The 16343-nt window shown below is 61.1% G+C and overlaps 1 protein-coding gene across 1 annotated transcript in view; it reads right to left on the bottom strand.

Annotated features, from left to right (window-relative positions):
* Positions 1-246: 246 nt before the first annotated feature.
* The window catches only part of NPLOC4 (NPL4 homolog, ubiquitin recognition factor), a 29765-nt gene continuing 13668 nt past the window's right edge, over positions 247-16343 (bottom strand). The window contains exons 9-17 of the mRNA XM_081110393.1: positions 13942-14028; positions 11996-12067; positions 11726-11852; positions 10144-10304; positions 6270-6341; positions 3906-4001; positions 3594-3710; positions 2253-2355; positions 247-1950 (exon numbers count right to left, since the gene is read on the bottom strand). Coding sequence (XP_080966519.1) covers positions 1793-1950; positions 2253-2355; positions 3594-3710; positions 3906-4001; positions 6270-6341; positions 10144-10304; positions 11726-11852; positions 11996-12067; positions 13942-14028 — 993 coding nt within the window. The 3' untranslated portion in view covers positions 247-1792. The remainder of the gene's footprint in view (positions 1951-2252; positions 2356-3593; positions 3711-3905; positions 4002-6269; positions 6342-10143; positions 10305-11725; positions 11853-11995; positions 12068-13941; positions 14029-16343) is intronic.

The raw sequence follows: 16343 nt of genomic DNA on the forward strand, positions 1-16343 counted from the left end.
AAAGCGCGCTGCAGGGCTGTGGGAGCACCGAGGGGGAGGCGGGCCGGCAGCCGGCCGAGTTCACTGCGTCGCCCTCCGCTGTGGGGCCTGGTAGCAAAGAGGGCTGTGCTCACACGAGGGCAGGTGGACGCAGGGGGCTGGGCCCTCCCTGTGCAGGAGGAGGTGGCTGAGCTGCCTGAGCTCTGACTCTTTGGACAATAAAAGAAAGTGCATTACTGAACAAAGAGCGACTCAAAACCAGAAGCAGAGAATCACAATGCTTTTTCTTTCGCTAAAAGACACAGAACAGGTGGATTCCGGATGCCAGGCTGAGTGAGAATGCTGGTGAGACGCTAGCTGGGCAGGCGGAGGCCCTGGGGCGGCGAGGTCTGAGCGCGGGCCCACCTGCAGCCTCCATCTGGCCGCAGGGACCACAGGCCAGGGCTGCTGGGAGGGCGACCGACGGCCTGTGCAGGTGGCTGTGCTCTGGGCGGCTACTCTGCCCCTCCTGCCCCCGGACCAGCCCTCTGTCCCGGCCGGACCCCTGTTCAGCCCCCGCCAGACGAGCAGATGAATCTGTGCGGTGCACCTGGAGGTGCCAGACAGGGCTGTTCCCACTGCAGCCAACATGGAGCGCCTTCCTTGCACTGGGAGGTGGGGAGAGCCCCCAGGCCGGCCCCCCAGGGCAGATGTGCCTGGGCTGGCCTCCCCAGTGGGTGCAGAGCAGCTCAGTCAGCAGCTCTTATTAAGGCAAAGAGGCATCAGTGCCCGCAGGATCCTGGGCAGGGCCCGGCCACAGCCCAGCCAGAGGATGTGCGGGGACCCCACAGCACACGTGGGATGGCCAGACCTCGCACCATCGGCAGCCTTCCAGTGCCCTTGGCAGACCCACGTGGTTTCACAACAGGCCAGGCCCCTCCCTCCCCCAGGCCTGTCTCAATGGCCAGAGCCGGGCGAGGGCCCAGGAAGGAACTGTATGGGGGCAAAGGGGACCAGAGCTTCCAGTCCTGGGCAACCTAGTCAGCTGTCTCACTGATGCCCGGCTGTGCCCCTGCTCAGAGGGCCGGGTCTCCGCTGCCGCAGCCGGGCACCCAGCAGAAGTCTCAGGCACTGAGGTTTACTTCCAAGAACTGACTGTGGGTCCCCGTCCGCACTCACCACCCTGCACACTCCCACAGGGACTCCCTGGAGGGAAGGAAGTGGAAACTAGTCTCTCTCACTCCCCTTTTATGCAGTTTTTATCTTTAAAAAAATAAATAAAAGTCTTCTGGGCAGGAATTGCTGATAACTGTTATTACGACCAATGCCAACTTTCAATCCCACCTGGAGGTCGGGTGAGAGCGGGAGAAGGGGTGGGCAGCAAAGTGACCTGCGGACCAAGCAGAAGGGAGGCCGCGAGCCCGTGGCCACTTGCATTTCCACCAGACAATGGCTCCCGGGCGGGGGAGAAGTGGCCCCCACAGCAGGGTCTGCCCAGAGAACAGGCTACAGAGGCCAGCAAGAGCCCAGCCACGACCGGGGGGGTGGGGTGGGGGGTGGGCAAGAGCAAACAGCGTCCAGAGAGGACGGGGGAGACTGGCAGCAAGCACGCCCTCCCCTGCAGGCAGCGCTGTCGGGGCGCCAATCCTCCCACGGAGAGGCGTCCGCCGCACCTGCCCCTCTGCTGGGAGGGGCTCCATCTTCCAGGAAAGCTGGTGCCGAGGCTTCGTGGGGGAGACCCCGGGGCAGTCCCCCGCCCTCCATGAAGAGTGGCCGTCTCCACGTCCAGCTTCAGAGCGGGCGGGGGCCCAGTCCTGCCAGCAGGGCCGAAGCCCTAGGTCCTGGGGAGGCTGCACATCTCGCAGTGGCCGGTGCCCGGCTGGTTCATGAAGGTGCAGTGCTCACAGGCCCACATGGCGGCCGCGGCAGCATGCGAGGAGCCCCCGACAGCTCCGTACTCCTGGAGGCCCGGAAGCTGCACCCCAACAGTGCCTGCAGAGGGGAGAAGCGGCTTGTCATTCTCACAGGGAGGACGTCCCACCGGCTAAGCTCGACCTCACTGCCCATTGGAGTCCACGTGGACCCCGAGCAGCTGCTCCAGAGTCTGGAAAGCTGAGCAGCTCACCACGCGCACTCACAGCCCGAGAGCCGTGCGCCCAGCAGAGGCCCCTGCGTCCGGTGGCCGCCACACAGTCAGCACGTGTCTGCGGCCAGGCTGCCGGGGCCTCAGGAGCTGGGAGCGCTGGTCCCGGGAGCCTGAGGGGTGTCCTGGGATGAAGAGAGGGAGCACTTACTGCAGAGCTGCTCAATGGTGGCCCACTGCTCCGACTTCTTCCAGGTCTGGGCGAGCTCCTCGTTCCGGGTCCGCACGGCCTCCAGCAGCAAGCTGATGCTGTCCTGCAAAGCCAACAGGAGGGTCCATGCGTGGCCTGCGGTGGACGGCTCCTACCTGTCGGCTTCTCCCCCAGCATCACACGCTGGGGAGGGGATGCGGAACCCTCACAGGCCGTCACTTTGAAAGGCACTGCCACACACTCCCGTGTAGGCACAAGTGCCAAACGGAGCCAGCACTTACATTCCTCCCATGCGCCGTGCTGCCACTGAGCCATCTGTCAGCACCCAGATGACAGGCTCCTGGGCTGAGGTGGACCGGCAGGAGTCAAGGTTCTGCGTCCACCCCCCGCCTCAGGTCCCTTACCTTCTCAATCCCGCCTTCCAATACACACCACAGCCCAGGCCCCCAGGGCCAAAGGGCAGAGAATTAAACTGCTTTCTAGGAGAGAGCGGGGCGCGGTCCCTGCAGAAAGTGATGCCTGGCAGTGATGCAGACGGTCCCTGCTGCCCCGCAGGAGCCCTGACAGGGAGGGCCCGGCCGGGCCCGGCCCTGCACCACCCCTCCCACTGGACGGCGGCAGCTGATCCTGGGCCCGGAGCTGCACCTCTCTGGGTGTCTCGGTGCCTGGTGTGAAATGGCAGACAAAGCCAGTAAAATACAAGAGCAGCCACAGGCCAGCGACAGAAAAGCCTGGGCTCCTTGGGGGGCCCCTCCGCTGCATCCGTTTCCTGGGGGAATGCGCTGAGTCAGCGTCAGAGGCTGGAGAAACCGCCCCTTCTCTCGTGCTTCCTGGGGCCTTGGGCAGAAAGGCCACCCACACCCGGTGCCGCGGGGGCTCCTGGCGGGACGCTGCCCGCACCCAGGCCTGCCCGGCTGAGAGTGCCTGCGCTGGGCACTCGCCCTCTCCTCGCCATCCATGTCCCACAGGTGCCAACTGCAGCTGTGTGGGGCCTGGGTGCCCGCCCAACGCCCGCCCGCCAACGGCCAGAGCAGCTGGCTCGGGAGGGAAGACAGGGAAGGATCGGCTGTGGTTCTGGAGCTGCCAGGACAGGGCTTAGCCGGGGACCGAGCTAACCGCCCTCCGTCCCTCGTGGCTCGCTCACACCAAGCAGACAGGCCCCACCTAGACGCCTCTGTAGGCAGACGCCGAGGGCGAGTCACCTCTCCATCAACAAGCACAGGGCGCAGGGGACTGGCCCGCCTTCTCCAGAGGAAGAGGAAGAGGAAGAGGAAGAGGAAGAGGAAGAGGAAGAGGGTGCCCTGTGCCCAGCCCCCGGCTCACGGCACACTCGCTCCCCACCTGCAGAGGCATGACTTCATTGGTGACCAGGAAGAGCAGGAGGTGGAAATCCGAGATGGTGTCCAAGAACATGGCGGAGGTATTCTGCGACAGGTAGGTGGCCAAACTGTGGAAGTCCTGGACCGGAGGGCGGAGGGGAGACAGGAACATGCATCGTTCCGGCCCAGAAGCCCTCCCTCCTGAGGCCTCCTGAGGGCTTCCAGGCCGACAGACGTCCCTTTCCCCCTGCCTGTCCACTCCGGACCAGGACGCTGGCCCTACACCAACGGGCAGCAGGTACTTCAAATTCGGTCTCTAAAGTCCAGAGCTTACCTGTGTTTCCCCTAACACGTCCCGGTTTTCAATAGGAAATGGATTTTGTGAAATAGAAAAAGTATAAACTGGATCCTTGGGGAAAGTTGTCGTGATCTAAGGAACAGAAAGACAAACCCGCGTCAGTGAACTGTGTGAACAGGGTGTGGGCGCCCCTCTGGACAAAGCAGCCTGAGCCTCGAGCACTCACAGAGCCAGAGGCCTCCCTGCCCACGAGGACGGGCACCACTGGGCCACTCCGAGCGGAACTCCGAACCTGACCCTGGGAAGCGCACTGAGAACCGTTTCCAGGAGCTTCCAAGACGGCCCCGCCCCCAGGCAGCTGCTGTCTGCCGCCTCGGATACAACGCAGCCCCCCTGGGTCAGCCGGGGGCGGCTTCTACCCGACGAGCCTCCCGCCCCCCGATGCTCTCCGTGGCCCTGGACGACCTCAAGGGTGAACCACGGGCACAGCCCGGAGGCCGAGGAGGCACCTCAGGAGCAGACTCTGTTCCATCTCTGGGTCTGAGGGCCCTGCAGAGCAGCCTGAGGGTCGGAGAGCCGCGCGAGCCCTGAAGTCCATGGGCTGCTCCAGAGTCAGGGCGGGAAGGGAATCGGGGCCTGAGATGGGGCACAGCTCCCTGTTGTCCCCCCAGAACAGCTGGAGTCAAGAGCCTGTGTCCAAAGGGAGCCACGCCCTCGTTCAGCTCAGACGTGCTCTGGTGATGACGAGGGCACGTGAAACCCAGCGGTGGTGCCCATGGGAGCCACGTGGCCACGCCTGCCTGTCCCTTCCGGTGGCCACAGCGTTCCCTCCGCAGTTCAGCACCAGCGGCAGCAGCCTGTGGGCCAGACTCAGGGCAGCTCTTCTGGGTCCTCGGGCTGTTTCTAAAAGGTCGGGGGGGGGGGGGGCGGGGGGCAGCAATGGGCTGTGCTGTGCCTCGCTGACCAGACGGGCGGGTCACGGCGGAGGGCGTGGCCCCGAGCCACTGGCCCGTCCCAGCGGTGTGGCTTGTGGGCCACACAACCTCAGCCTCTCTGCTCATCTGTAAAATGAGGCTGACCCGGCGCCTGCACCTAAGACTGCTCAGAGGCTTAAATGCTCAGACACGTCAAGCCCTCAGGATGGCCACACACATACACAGGACTCAGTTTTAGCCGCTGTCACCGTTTGAAAGACGATGGCAGGGCAGCCCATGCTGCTGAGACAAAGTCCGTGGACAGCTCGGTCCCTCCCTTTGGGAAGCAGAGCACCTGCTAGTGAGTGAGAGTGGAGCGAAGGGAAGTGCTTGTTTGACGTGCACTTGCCCTGGAGAGCCCAGGACTAATCAGGGTGCCCAGGGGGCGGGCACAGGCCCCAGGCACCGGGTCCTCTGCTTCAACCCTCTCCCTCCCGGCCCTTCTCGGGGCCGACTGCCCGATGCGCGGGCCCCTCCGACAACCTCCACAGGAGCCTGGAGCATCCGCCCAGTCACAAGGTTTCAGACACCAGATGGCCCTGGTCCGGCCTGGACCTGGGGGCGAGGAGCTAGTACTTGTCTGGCACCTGCTGCCCGGGAACTTCTTCCACAGGAACTGGGGTGTCACAGGGACCGTGCTCCCTCCTCTACCAAACACGACCGGAACCATGCACGAGGCAAGAACTCAGGGCGGGCGGGCAGGTGGGCGGCCTCTGGGGGAGACCTAAGGAAGCTGCTTCACAGCGCCGACTCCGCCTGAGAGTGTATCCGCGATCTGTCCGCCTCTGCGTCACACCCAGGTGGTCTGAACCCAGATGCCTGCGGCCTGAGTAATCGCTATGTTCTTGGGACCTGTCGACTGGATGCAGCACTGACGGATGAGCTCCTGGGCCCGCCCTCCAACGCCAGGCCTGCCTCACATGCCATCCCAAGCCCAGCACAGCCCCACGGGTCCCAGCAGTCAGAGCACTGCCTGCTGCTGTCGGGCTATCGTCAGGTCAGTCACCGCCTTGGTCTGTGGCCTCATCTGTGACCTGAGCCTGAGGCCAGAGCAGAGCTGAGACCCTGGGCAGATGCACGGGAGCAGGTGCCCTCTCGGCTCCTGGAGCTCCACCCAGGAAGCCCCACTGCCCCCCACTGGAGGCCATGACGGCTGGTCCCTGAGGACCGGCCGTGGCAGCAGCTGTGACCAGGGCAGCACCTGCACCCACACGCGTGGACCGGTTGGTGGTCCTTTGTTGCACTTCAGTTTGGGAGAAGTTAACACCTAATTGTTTTTAAGGGGAAAAAACTAAAAGAAAAAGCCCTTAAAATTGAGGGCTCCTCAGGGAAGCCAGGAGCCCTCCCGGGCCTTGGCCTGCGCCAGCCGCCTTCCCCCCGCAGCCCTGGCTCCAGCGCGCTCCTGGGACCGGGGGCACACACTTACATCTATGATCAGATACTCCACGGGCAGCGGGCGGGCCAGCTGGGTGATCTCGTTGCCAAACTTGTCTATGTCCTGAAAGGGAAACAACGGTGAGTGGAGGTTTGCTGACCAGCGACCTTTCTCCCCTCGCGAGCTGTCTCCCCTGGTCAATGGTGACAGTTCTTGCTGAGGTGTGTGAAAAGCAGGAAGGAAAGTGAGCCTTTTCCTGCAGGGCCCGCCTTCCATCCCTAGGAGCTGTTTGTGCCGCCTCCACGGGAACTCGCTGGGCAGAAGGACTCCCCAGGGTCCCACCCCCACGCTCTCCCACTTGATGGAACTGAATACTTACACGTCTCTAAGAAAATGCGCACATGAGCCACATGCACACAAGGACACAGACACGGAAACCCACCGCCAATCTGTCAGAGTCCACACAGTTTTGCTTTGTCAGATGCGGAACATAAAGTTTAATTATGGGGGAAACGGCTAGCATATGGTCATTAATCATAAAATGACAATTAAACCTGATTTATGTCAAACATGCTGTGTTCAAACAGGGCTTTGGAAATGAACTCCTGAGACCGAGGCTTCTCATGAGAGGTTGAGGGGCACCACTCGCATGGTGTAGTCACTCACGGAGTCGGAGCAGTCAGACACCGTGCTTCCCGCGACGGGGCTTACGGAAAATCTCTCTGTCTTAACGCTCTTGGACCCGCCTGGGTGCGGGCACGGCCACCCTCCCAGGACGCAGAGCCCTGGGTCAGACCAAGCCCGCTGCCCCCTCCGGCCTCGCTCCTTTTGTTTAGAAACTGAAATTCCTGCTGCAGCTCATCTCGCCTGTATCCACACCTTCCTCACCTTCTCTGTTCACAACCGACAGAGCTGCCAACAAGCACTTGTCCCCCTGAGCTCCACCTAACCAGCTACCTCCACGGAGTATCAGCCCCCGTCAGAGGACACCTTCCTAGAGACCACACACAGCTGTCTGTCTGTCTGCAGCCCGTGAAGCCGAATGACTCCCCCTCGGCCTGGAGGGGAGGAGGGAGTGCCCTGCGCTGGTTTCCTCGGCGGCCAAGCTGGCCCAGCTCACCGGCTTCCACCGGCAGCCAGAGGAGGGAGCCTGCTGAGGCCCCGGGGCCCCGGAAGCGGCAGTTTCTCGATGGAGGAGACCAGGAGGCAGGAGTCAAATCCAACCCAACCAAACCACCGCTTCCAACAATGCACGCTCGCCCTACAAGCCCTAACCTGCAGCGACTCACACGTAACGCGCCCATCGGAACTCATCTTCACATTGAATGGAGCTCCGACCACAGAAGCAGTCGTGGCACCTGCTCGCTGTGACCCCTCCCGGGGCTCTTGTTAAAGCCGCTCTCTCTGTCTAGCTGTTCTCTCTCAAATTCCACTACCCAACCACACCTCTCTGCTCCCCCAGAAGATAGAGGTGCTGCAGGCCCCTCCTCCCTGGGGGTAGAGCAGGCAACGTCCCCGCGGCCCCACCATCTCACAGGCAATCACTTCCACAGGCGTCAGCAAGGCCAGTGCAGGAGCTGGAGGAGACGCCTTCGTTCTACGTTAGGCAGCTGCCAAAGTGTCAGCAGTTTTAGCTCCTCCTGAGCAAGACACTAAGTCAGGGGTGGGCAAACTTTTTGACTCGAGGGCCACAATGGGTTCTTAAACTGGACCGGAGGCCGGAACAAAAGCATGGATGGAGTGTTTGTGTGAACTAATATAAATTCAAAGTAAACATCATTACATAAAAGGGTACGGTCTTTTTTTTCAATAGTTTTATTCATTTCAAATGGGCCGGATCCGGCCCGCGGGCTGTAGTTTGCCCACGGCTGCACTAAGTCAAAGATCGTGGTTCCTCCTGCCTCCCTCCCCGCCACAGCCACATCTGGACCCAGCGCACCAGCACGGAGACAGCGGAGAAGCCCAGGGCCCCTGCCGGCACGAGCGTTTAGGACGCCGGGCCTGGTGCTGGGACAGCGGCAAACCCTGCCCATCGGGCACCACCTGCTCTGGAAAAGGCAGGTGAAACCCTGAATGCATTGTTTTTCCCTAAGAACAGCCAGGAGGCAGCACACGGCGTGAGCAGCTTCACCTGCGACCTCACAGGCTGCAGTGGGAAGAAGTTCTCACCAGGGCTCCTCAGACCAACGCTGCAGCACGGCCGCTCACAAGCACGCGTTAAACCTGACCCAGCGCCCAGGACAGTGGCTTCCACGCCCGCCTTCAGTCTCCACCCTCCACCCTCCGGGGCTACAAACGCGAAGCTGACAACCCACGGGAACAGCGTGAGGCCAAGGCAGGAGCACAGGCCTGCGGGCACATGCCAGCAGCGCACAGCACGACCCGGGAAAGCCCACTGCCCACCTGGCAGAGTTAACCACCCACAGCCGCCTCAGGGTAATGCCGAAATCCCGAAAGCACGTCCTAGACGGTGAAACAGGACAAGGGCCTGGGTGGGGGGTACGGGGTGCGGTCCTGGAAACCCCACAGGACCCTCGTGGGAATTAAGGGGCAGAAAGAGCAAAGGTGCTCGATACAGAAGTGTACCAGCTTCCAACAGCAGCGGTATGGAAACTTGCTCTTAGAAGGTGTTCTTTAGAACATGCGGGAGTTACAATACGTACATGTAGAAGCCCACAAGACAGGGCTGTGCAGGTGTAACGAGGGTTACTACCTGGCTGACCTCCAGATCGGGAGATGACCTGGGTCACCTGGACGCCCAGTGGAACGACAGGAGCCCCTCAAGGCCATGCTGGCCGGAGACAGATGCTCCTGCGGGCCAGGCTGGGAGCCGCCCGGAGGGAACCGGGAGCCAGTGCTCCCACCTCAGGTGACAGGCGAGACCCGCACCGCTGTGGCCGGGATGGCCTGGAGCAGGTGCACGGAGCGGTCAGGGGAGTCACACGTATTGTGTGTCATAACCACCCAGCTGTAGCCGTGTTAGGGCAGCAACAGAAATTAACACAAGGGCCCAAAACGACACCATCCACCCACAGACCCAGCAGCTCAACAAACCCGACAGGACACGCATGCCAGGGCCCGGGCACATCCCGATGAGACCGCAAAAACCCTGACACGGGAGGACGGCTCAGCAGCGGGAAGAGCCGCGCTATGGACAGAGGGACCCGCGAGGGTGACAGCGACCGCCTGGGGAAACCTGTGGGTCAGGTGACTGTGGCGCAAACCTTCAGCCCTGTCTACACAGTGAAACGGCCTTGAAAAATGAAGACAAAGTACTTTCAGACATAAAGGCGGCTCCGCGCTCTGAGAAAGACAAAGTCCTGCGGCCGCAGGCGGTGCCAGGTGAGCCCTAGGCGGCCCGGAGTGGGGGCAGGCAGGGGCCTCGGTCACGACCAGGGACAAGTCCGAGCTGAGCATGAGATGGGGTCTCTGGTCCCACCAGGAAGCACAGGACTCGTCATGGTCGACGCGGACAGCGCTTCTCAATAAGAACAGGTTTTACAGCTTCCACGAGAAACCAAGACTTAGAAGGGACAGTCACTTGTCTGAAGCGTCAGCGGAAACCTCGGCAGCTTCCGCAGAGCCCGTCACTGACCTCAGCTCCATCTTTACTCCTGGGGAGGCCCTGACACGCACGTCTCCTTGTTTTTAGAGACCGAGCTCGTTGTGTTGCTCGGTTTGATTTGGTGTCTAAACGCCAGATCCAGCGAAGCCATGCCCACTTCCGGTTACAGGCCCTACCGAGCCCCGGAACGCCTTCATCCACAGCTGAGACTGAACCACTGCAGCGGACCACTGGCCCAGGTGGCCAGAAAGCACCAGAACCAGGTGGGCCCAGGCGGCCAGAAAGCACCAGAACCAGGTGGGCCCAGGCAGGCCAGGGTGCACACGGCCTCCGTCCACTGGAAGCCCACCGTGTGTTTACCTTATAAAACACATCAGGCACGTACTGCTCACTGCTGGACTCCTTGACGTAGCCGAGCTCGGGCGCGTCCTTGCAGGGCAGCAGGCAGTCGTCCCGCACCAGCGCCATGCACTGGTTGGACACCTGGTACCCTTCAAAGTGGACCTGGTTGTCCGGACCGCCTGCAAGAAAGACCTTCCGTGAGCATCCATAGGACATGCAGACAAGCCCGCATCTGCTCCTCTTTAGACCAACAGAGCAGACAAGCCGACAGGAGCCTGTTGTAGCTAAGATTTCAAAAACATCCAACAGCATCCTTACAAGTGGCTTGAGCACCAGGCCTTGAACACAGGGCATGGAGCCGCCACAGCCACACCTCAAGCAGCCCCACCCAGGGCACCCTCTCTCAGAATCCGGGAAACAAGACGATAAACATTCTCCAATATCCGCACAAACTCAGCTCAGAGTCAAGTCCTGGGCTAATGGTTTGGAGCCTGCCTGCCAGCAAGCTTTCGTTCCAGTGAGGGGGATGCATCTGGAGGCAGGAGGTGGGAGTGGGCGCGAGGAGCAGGACAGAGCCATGGCAGCGAGAGCAACAACAGCACCGGCGTCACCCCACGCAGCCTCTGCCTTGGAGAAACCTGCTGGGCCAGCGGCGCGGCAGCGTGGCCGCCCAGGGCACCGCTCTCCCTGCACCTGCATGGCCCCCACACGTCACTTGATGCCCCTCGATCCCCACCGTAAACCTCCAGTGACAGTTACAGTGACGGCTGAGGCCGAGTGTCAGAGCTGCTGAGTGGGGTGGGGGGCCAGGGAGACCAAGAGGAGCCCGTCATCCTGAAGACATGCCTTTGGCCACCGAGTCACTCCCTACAGAAACAGTAATTAAAGGGGCAGGTTGCCCCGAGCCTGTGCGAGCCGAGAACAGCAGATGGGGGGAGGGGTCTTAAAATCTGGAAGGTGCTGGCTGCTCAGCAGTGGGGAAGGGTTAGCAGCTGTAGCCGAATGTCCTCAAAGACAGCAGACATTGCTGAGCTCAGGCAAGTCCCACACAACCAACAGCTATTCACAGCCAAATGGCCTTGAATGGACCCACACACTCAGGTAGATAAAAGCCATTTTGTTGTTAACTCTCACCCAAGGATATTTTTCCATTGATTTTTAGAGAAAGTTGAAGGGAGGGGGAAAGAGAGGGAGGGAGAGGGAGAGAGAGAAGCATCGATGTGAGAGAGACACATCAATTAGTTGCCTCCTCGACGGGCCCTGATCAGGACCCAGGGATTGATCCTGCAACTGAGGTACGTGCCCTTGACAGAATCGAACCCAAGACCCTTCAGTCCGCGGGCCGACGCTCTATCCACTGAGCCACACCAGCCAGGTGACACCCCCGTTTTGATGACGGGATTCAGGTCGAGAAGGTCTCTGTGTAGCTGCAAAAGCAAGCATGCAGCCTCCATCCCGGACAAGGTCTCAGGAGGACGACATGTGACCTGAGGGAGGGTCTCTCTCAGCTCAGAGCTTCAATCACTTCGCGTCTCAGGAAACTAAGTGAAGGACGACAAGTGAACAGTTGACGTTCACAACGAAACGGTCTTGACGATACCTGTGGCCACGGCAGTAACGAACTTGGACCCAAAGTGCCCGTCCGGGGAGAGCCGGCACATGTTGGGGTGCTTGTTCTGGAAGTCCCCCGCGGTGATGCACTCCTCTGCGCTCAGGAAGTAGGTGTCCTGAGGAGAGAGCACGTCATGGTAGCCTCCACGCCCCAGGAGACACTGCGGCCTGAACTACAGCTCGTCGGGAACTGGGGCGAAACCAACGCCCACGGCCTCCTATGAACCAGCCGCCCAGCCGCCCAGCCGAGAGCCCTCACCTTGTTCCGACTGTATCGGACGGTGCCCTTGCGCGTGTCTTCGGAGACGAGGTCTGTGAATATCCAGCCGACCTGCGGACCACGGGCAGAGCCTGAGCCTCTCCCCCAGCAGCCAGGCCACACCTGGGCCCCAACCTGCTCAGCTCAAGGCGGCCACCCTCCTGGTGCAAACAAGCCAAACTCACTGACCCGCCAGCCAAGTTCACGCCCAGCCCTGTGCCAGGTGCAGGGACCCCACGGTCAACACAAGGAACAGACTGTCCATGGGAACGGCACCTGCGCCGCGAGAGGAAGCACACGGCCGTGTCCAGGGGCTGTAAGAGCCCCGGCCTGGAGCGGGCAGCACCGGCAGCACCTCGGGGACTGCGGGGAAGGGAGCGCCTGGTGCGGGGCGAGCACCTCCGGCGCCAAGGCCTCCCAGCCCGCCCCCGCGTCCCCGCAGGGGTGGCCTCCGAGGTGCGTCCTGCTGCCGTGACGGTCTGCGGGCTCCTTGCCGCTGGCCCTCCCCTGCCCTTCCTGAGGCCGACGGGCTGGGAGTCCATGGGCTGGATCGAGGCTCACACCCACTCCCGTGCCCTGGGGAGCGAGCTGGTGCCCAGATGCTCGCCTGCACAACCCTGACACAGAACTCTTCAAATCCGGCCGCTGCACACACGACCAGGCAAATTCGGAGACAGTCCTTTTCCTCTAAAATGCCCAGGTGGCCCTGGCCAGCTTGGCTCAGTGGATAGAGCTTCGGCCTGCGGACTGAAGGGTCCCAGGTTCGATTCTGGCCAAGGGCACATGCCCGGGTTGCGGGCTCAATCCCCAGTGGGGGCATGCAGAAGGCAGCCGATCAATGATTCTCTCTCATCATTGATGTTTCTATCTCTCTCTTCTTCTCCCTTCCTCTCTGAAACCAATAAAGAAATACATTTTTAAAAAAAATAAAAATAAATAAATAAATAAAATGCCCAGATGAATGTAGAACACAGGAGGGTGGCAATGAATAAAATGAGACTTAGCGGACAGGTGTGAGTAAGCAGTGGCGAGGACACAGCCACAACCAGCCTGAGCTGCATAGGCTGGGGAGACTGTCGGGAGAAAGGCACTTAGGTAACTTCAAATCCTCCGTGGTAGTCACGGTTACCAGGAACTACACGCGTGTAACAAATACAGGTCAGAAAATTATACCGAGGAAAACGTCCAGGACTAAAACAGAAACATGACCCTGAACGGAGATGCTGACCTGTCAGAAACGAAGGGACATCCTGCTTACGACAGCAAAGTGCTTTCGCCGACACTCCCGTTTGGAAAGCACGTTTCCCGTTGTTCCGTTGCCGCCGGAGGGAATGTGCTCAATGTCTACGTGGGTCTGGCAGGAAAGGGACTGGCAGCAAGCTGCTAAGCTGTGCTCAGACCCACAGGTAGCTGTGGACCCACCTTCAAGGTCGCAGCAACCTCAGAAGGATGTGATGAGACAAACTAGGTCCACAGGCTCAGCAGGCAGCTCCCGCCTCCCAAGTGCTTCCCGCCCACACTGACCAGGGAGCTCAGTGCCCACGGAAGAGGACACACCTGCGCCAGCCCCATGTGGAACGTGAGCACGTGGCGGGCCTTGGCCAGAGGCAGCCACTGTGCAGGTGGGAGGAACTCCCGCCTGAGGTGTGCGCGGCAGGGCAGGAGGACACGGCCTGGCAGGATGGGGTCCCCCCATGAAGCCGTCCCCAAGAAGTGTGGCTGGCGGATTTCAGTGTCACAGCCCTGCCCTGGGGTCGTACATTCTATGCTCAGGGACATGTTCGCATTGAGCGCTGAATCAGAGAAACCCAGTCAACACCACGAGGCTGCAGACAGGCTGCCTGCACCGACAGCGTACTGCTGGCATGAGCAGCTGAGGGCTCCGTCCGGCCTGGGCCTGGCCACGCTCCCTCCCGATGACCCCACCGAGCCCGGCTCCACGGTACCTTCCTCAGGCCGAGCTTGGCAGCGATTTCATCCACCACCTCGGCTTTTGGGTCTTCAAGAAGCTCCAAGCTGTTCTGTGTCCCGATCTGTCGGCATTGAAGGGAGAGGGGTCAGAGGAGTGGCTCAGAAGAGCGCGGGCCCCCACCTCCACCCTGGCTTCGCCGTCACAAAGGAGCGCTGGGCGCCCCAGGCCTAGAGGGGGTGACAGCAGCGGAGAGAACCCCAGGCCGCCGGAGAACGCACACAGCCCAAGCCGCTTCCACGCGTCCCTCGGCTGCATGTGCTTCCGAACACGGAGACCCGATGCCGCAGCTGAGCCGCCAGGAGGGCTGTCGGGGCTCAGGAGGGCGCTCCACGGGGTAAGGTCCTCTGCGGGGAAGAGGCTGGTTTCAAAGCGCTCCTGATAAACAGGTTCACTCTGGCTGGCTCCCGCCCAGCCTGCTGGCCCGGCCCCAGCTGCCTGCAGGAGGCGATGCTCGGGGGCCTGGAACCCGCCCTGGAAGGCAGCTGTGGGTCAGCAGGAAGAAGTGTTGTGCTGAGCAGAGGCACAGGCCGCAGAGCCAGGACAGCGCGAAAGCCCGGCCCGAGCTCCCTGCCGGCACCTGCCCACCAGCCACACCTGGAGAGCCACAGAGCTGCCTGCTGCTGGCACCCCCATCTGGGACCATTAATCCTTCGGAGCAGAGACCAAGTCACACGCAGGACAAACCTGAGGACAGTGCTCGCACCACGTGCAGCATGAGCTTTAATGCCTAACGAGCTGGAGGTGCAGGGTTTGCGGGGCACCCCCAGGACCCGGGGGCTGAGGATGCTGGAGCCGTCTGGGCGCCAGAGGGTTCTGTCCTGATCTCCTGCTCGGTCTCACTCTAACGGAACATGGGGATCCTCCGCAATCAGACTCCCTCACACCGAGCCGGGCCCAGTGCCGGGGAGGTGGGGGGGGGGGGGCGCCAGGCTCTTCTAGAGGGGTCTCTGCTGCCACCTCGTCTCCTTGTCAGGGAACCACACAAAGGCGTGGCCGCGCACCTCATGGCAGCTCTCAGTAAACGGGAGGGAGGGAGACTGCACTCAAACCTACTCACAGGCACAGCCACGGAGGCACTGGCACTGTGGGCAGCCCAGGCCTGCACACCAGCCACGGCCACGCGCCTGCGTCAGACCCTGGTTCATGCAGAAAGGAGGCGGTCCTGGCGCACTCTCCAGGGCAGGTGTGCCCAGTGCGAGCAGACCCACAGGACCGGAGGCTGGGGACAGTGAGTGCCGTGTGTCTGCTCACATTAGAACTGTCAGACTTTGGCAACCTAGGCTAGGAACTGTTACAGGCGGCACTACCTGCAGGGAGGGAGGGCACAGAAGAAGGAAACGCCTGTTTGCAGGTCTGACGTTAGAAATGTGCAATTTCCCCCCAAATATAGAGCAAAGTCACCAGAATGTTACACAGCGCACCGTGTACCAGCACCCCGCTCAGCTGCCAATGTCTGCTGTGCTCCACCATCCCGCGCCCTAGCCACCCCCAGTCCATCTTATTTCTGTCACAGCTCATGATCCAGTGCAGACACAAGTACACTGCCCTCGTGTCAGGGGGCACTGCTCCCTGGAACTCATGTCCACTATATGGAAAAGCAACCCTTCGCTACTCAAACTAGAACACAGCCAATGAGCATGAGCCATAACTGACTGGTAGCATCGTTGTACGGAAGGATCTTCCCAGTAACTTTTCTTTTTTAATTTTAATTATTACTTATTTTTTAAACCTTCACCCAAAGACATGCTTACTGACTTTAGAGCGGGGAAGGGAGAGAAACATCCACGTGAGAGAGAAACAACGATCAGTTTCCTTCCCACACGCACCTTGACCAGGGATCAAACCACAACCTAGGTACGTGGCCTGACCGGGAATCAAACCTCTCCGTGTATGGGACGACCCTCCAACGAACTCAGCCACACCGGCCAGGGCCCAAGTAACTTTAAGGCAGAGTGACAGCCCCGGCCGGGGTGGCTCAGTTAACTGGTCATCATCCCTGCACCAATAGATTGCTAGTTCGATTCCCGGTCAGGGCACATGCCTGGAGTGGGGCTCCATCCCCAACAGGGCGTGCAGGAGGCACCAACTGAGGTTTCTCTCTCACATCAATACTTTCGCTCTCCAAAAATCAAAACCTTAAAAAACTCACACACGTAGTAACAGGGGTTCCCTGAGGACACTCCTCTCCCACCAAAAAAGCCTGATCCTGTTTCCAGTCCACACCAGCGGCCATGCCGGGGCCGTGTTCTGAGCCGTGGGGGGGGGGGGGGGGCAGGGTGAAGACTGCGTGACTGTTTCCGCTGTGCCCGGAAGGGCTGAGCCAGGGGAGGACACACGGGGTAAGAGGAGAGGGAAGGACTGCGGACACTCTGGGCG

This window comes from Myotis nattereri, assembly GCF_964212035.1.
Source record: "Myotis nattereri genome assembly, chromosome: 16".
NCBI lineage: Eukaryota > Metazoa > Chordata > Mammalia > Chiroptera > Vespertilionidae > Myotis > Myotis nattereri.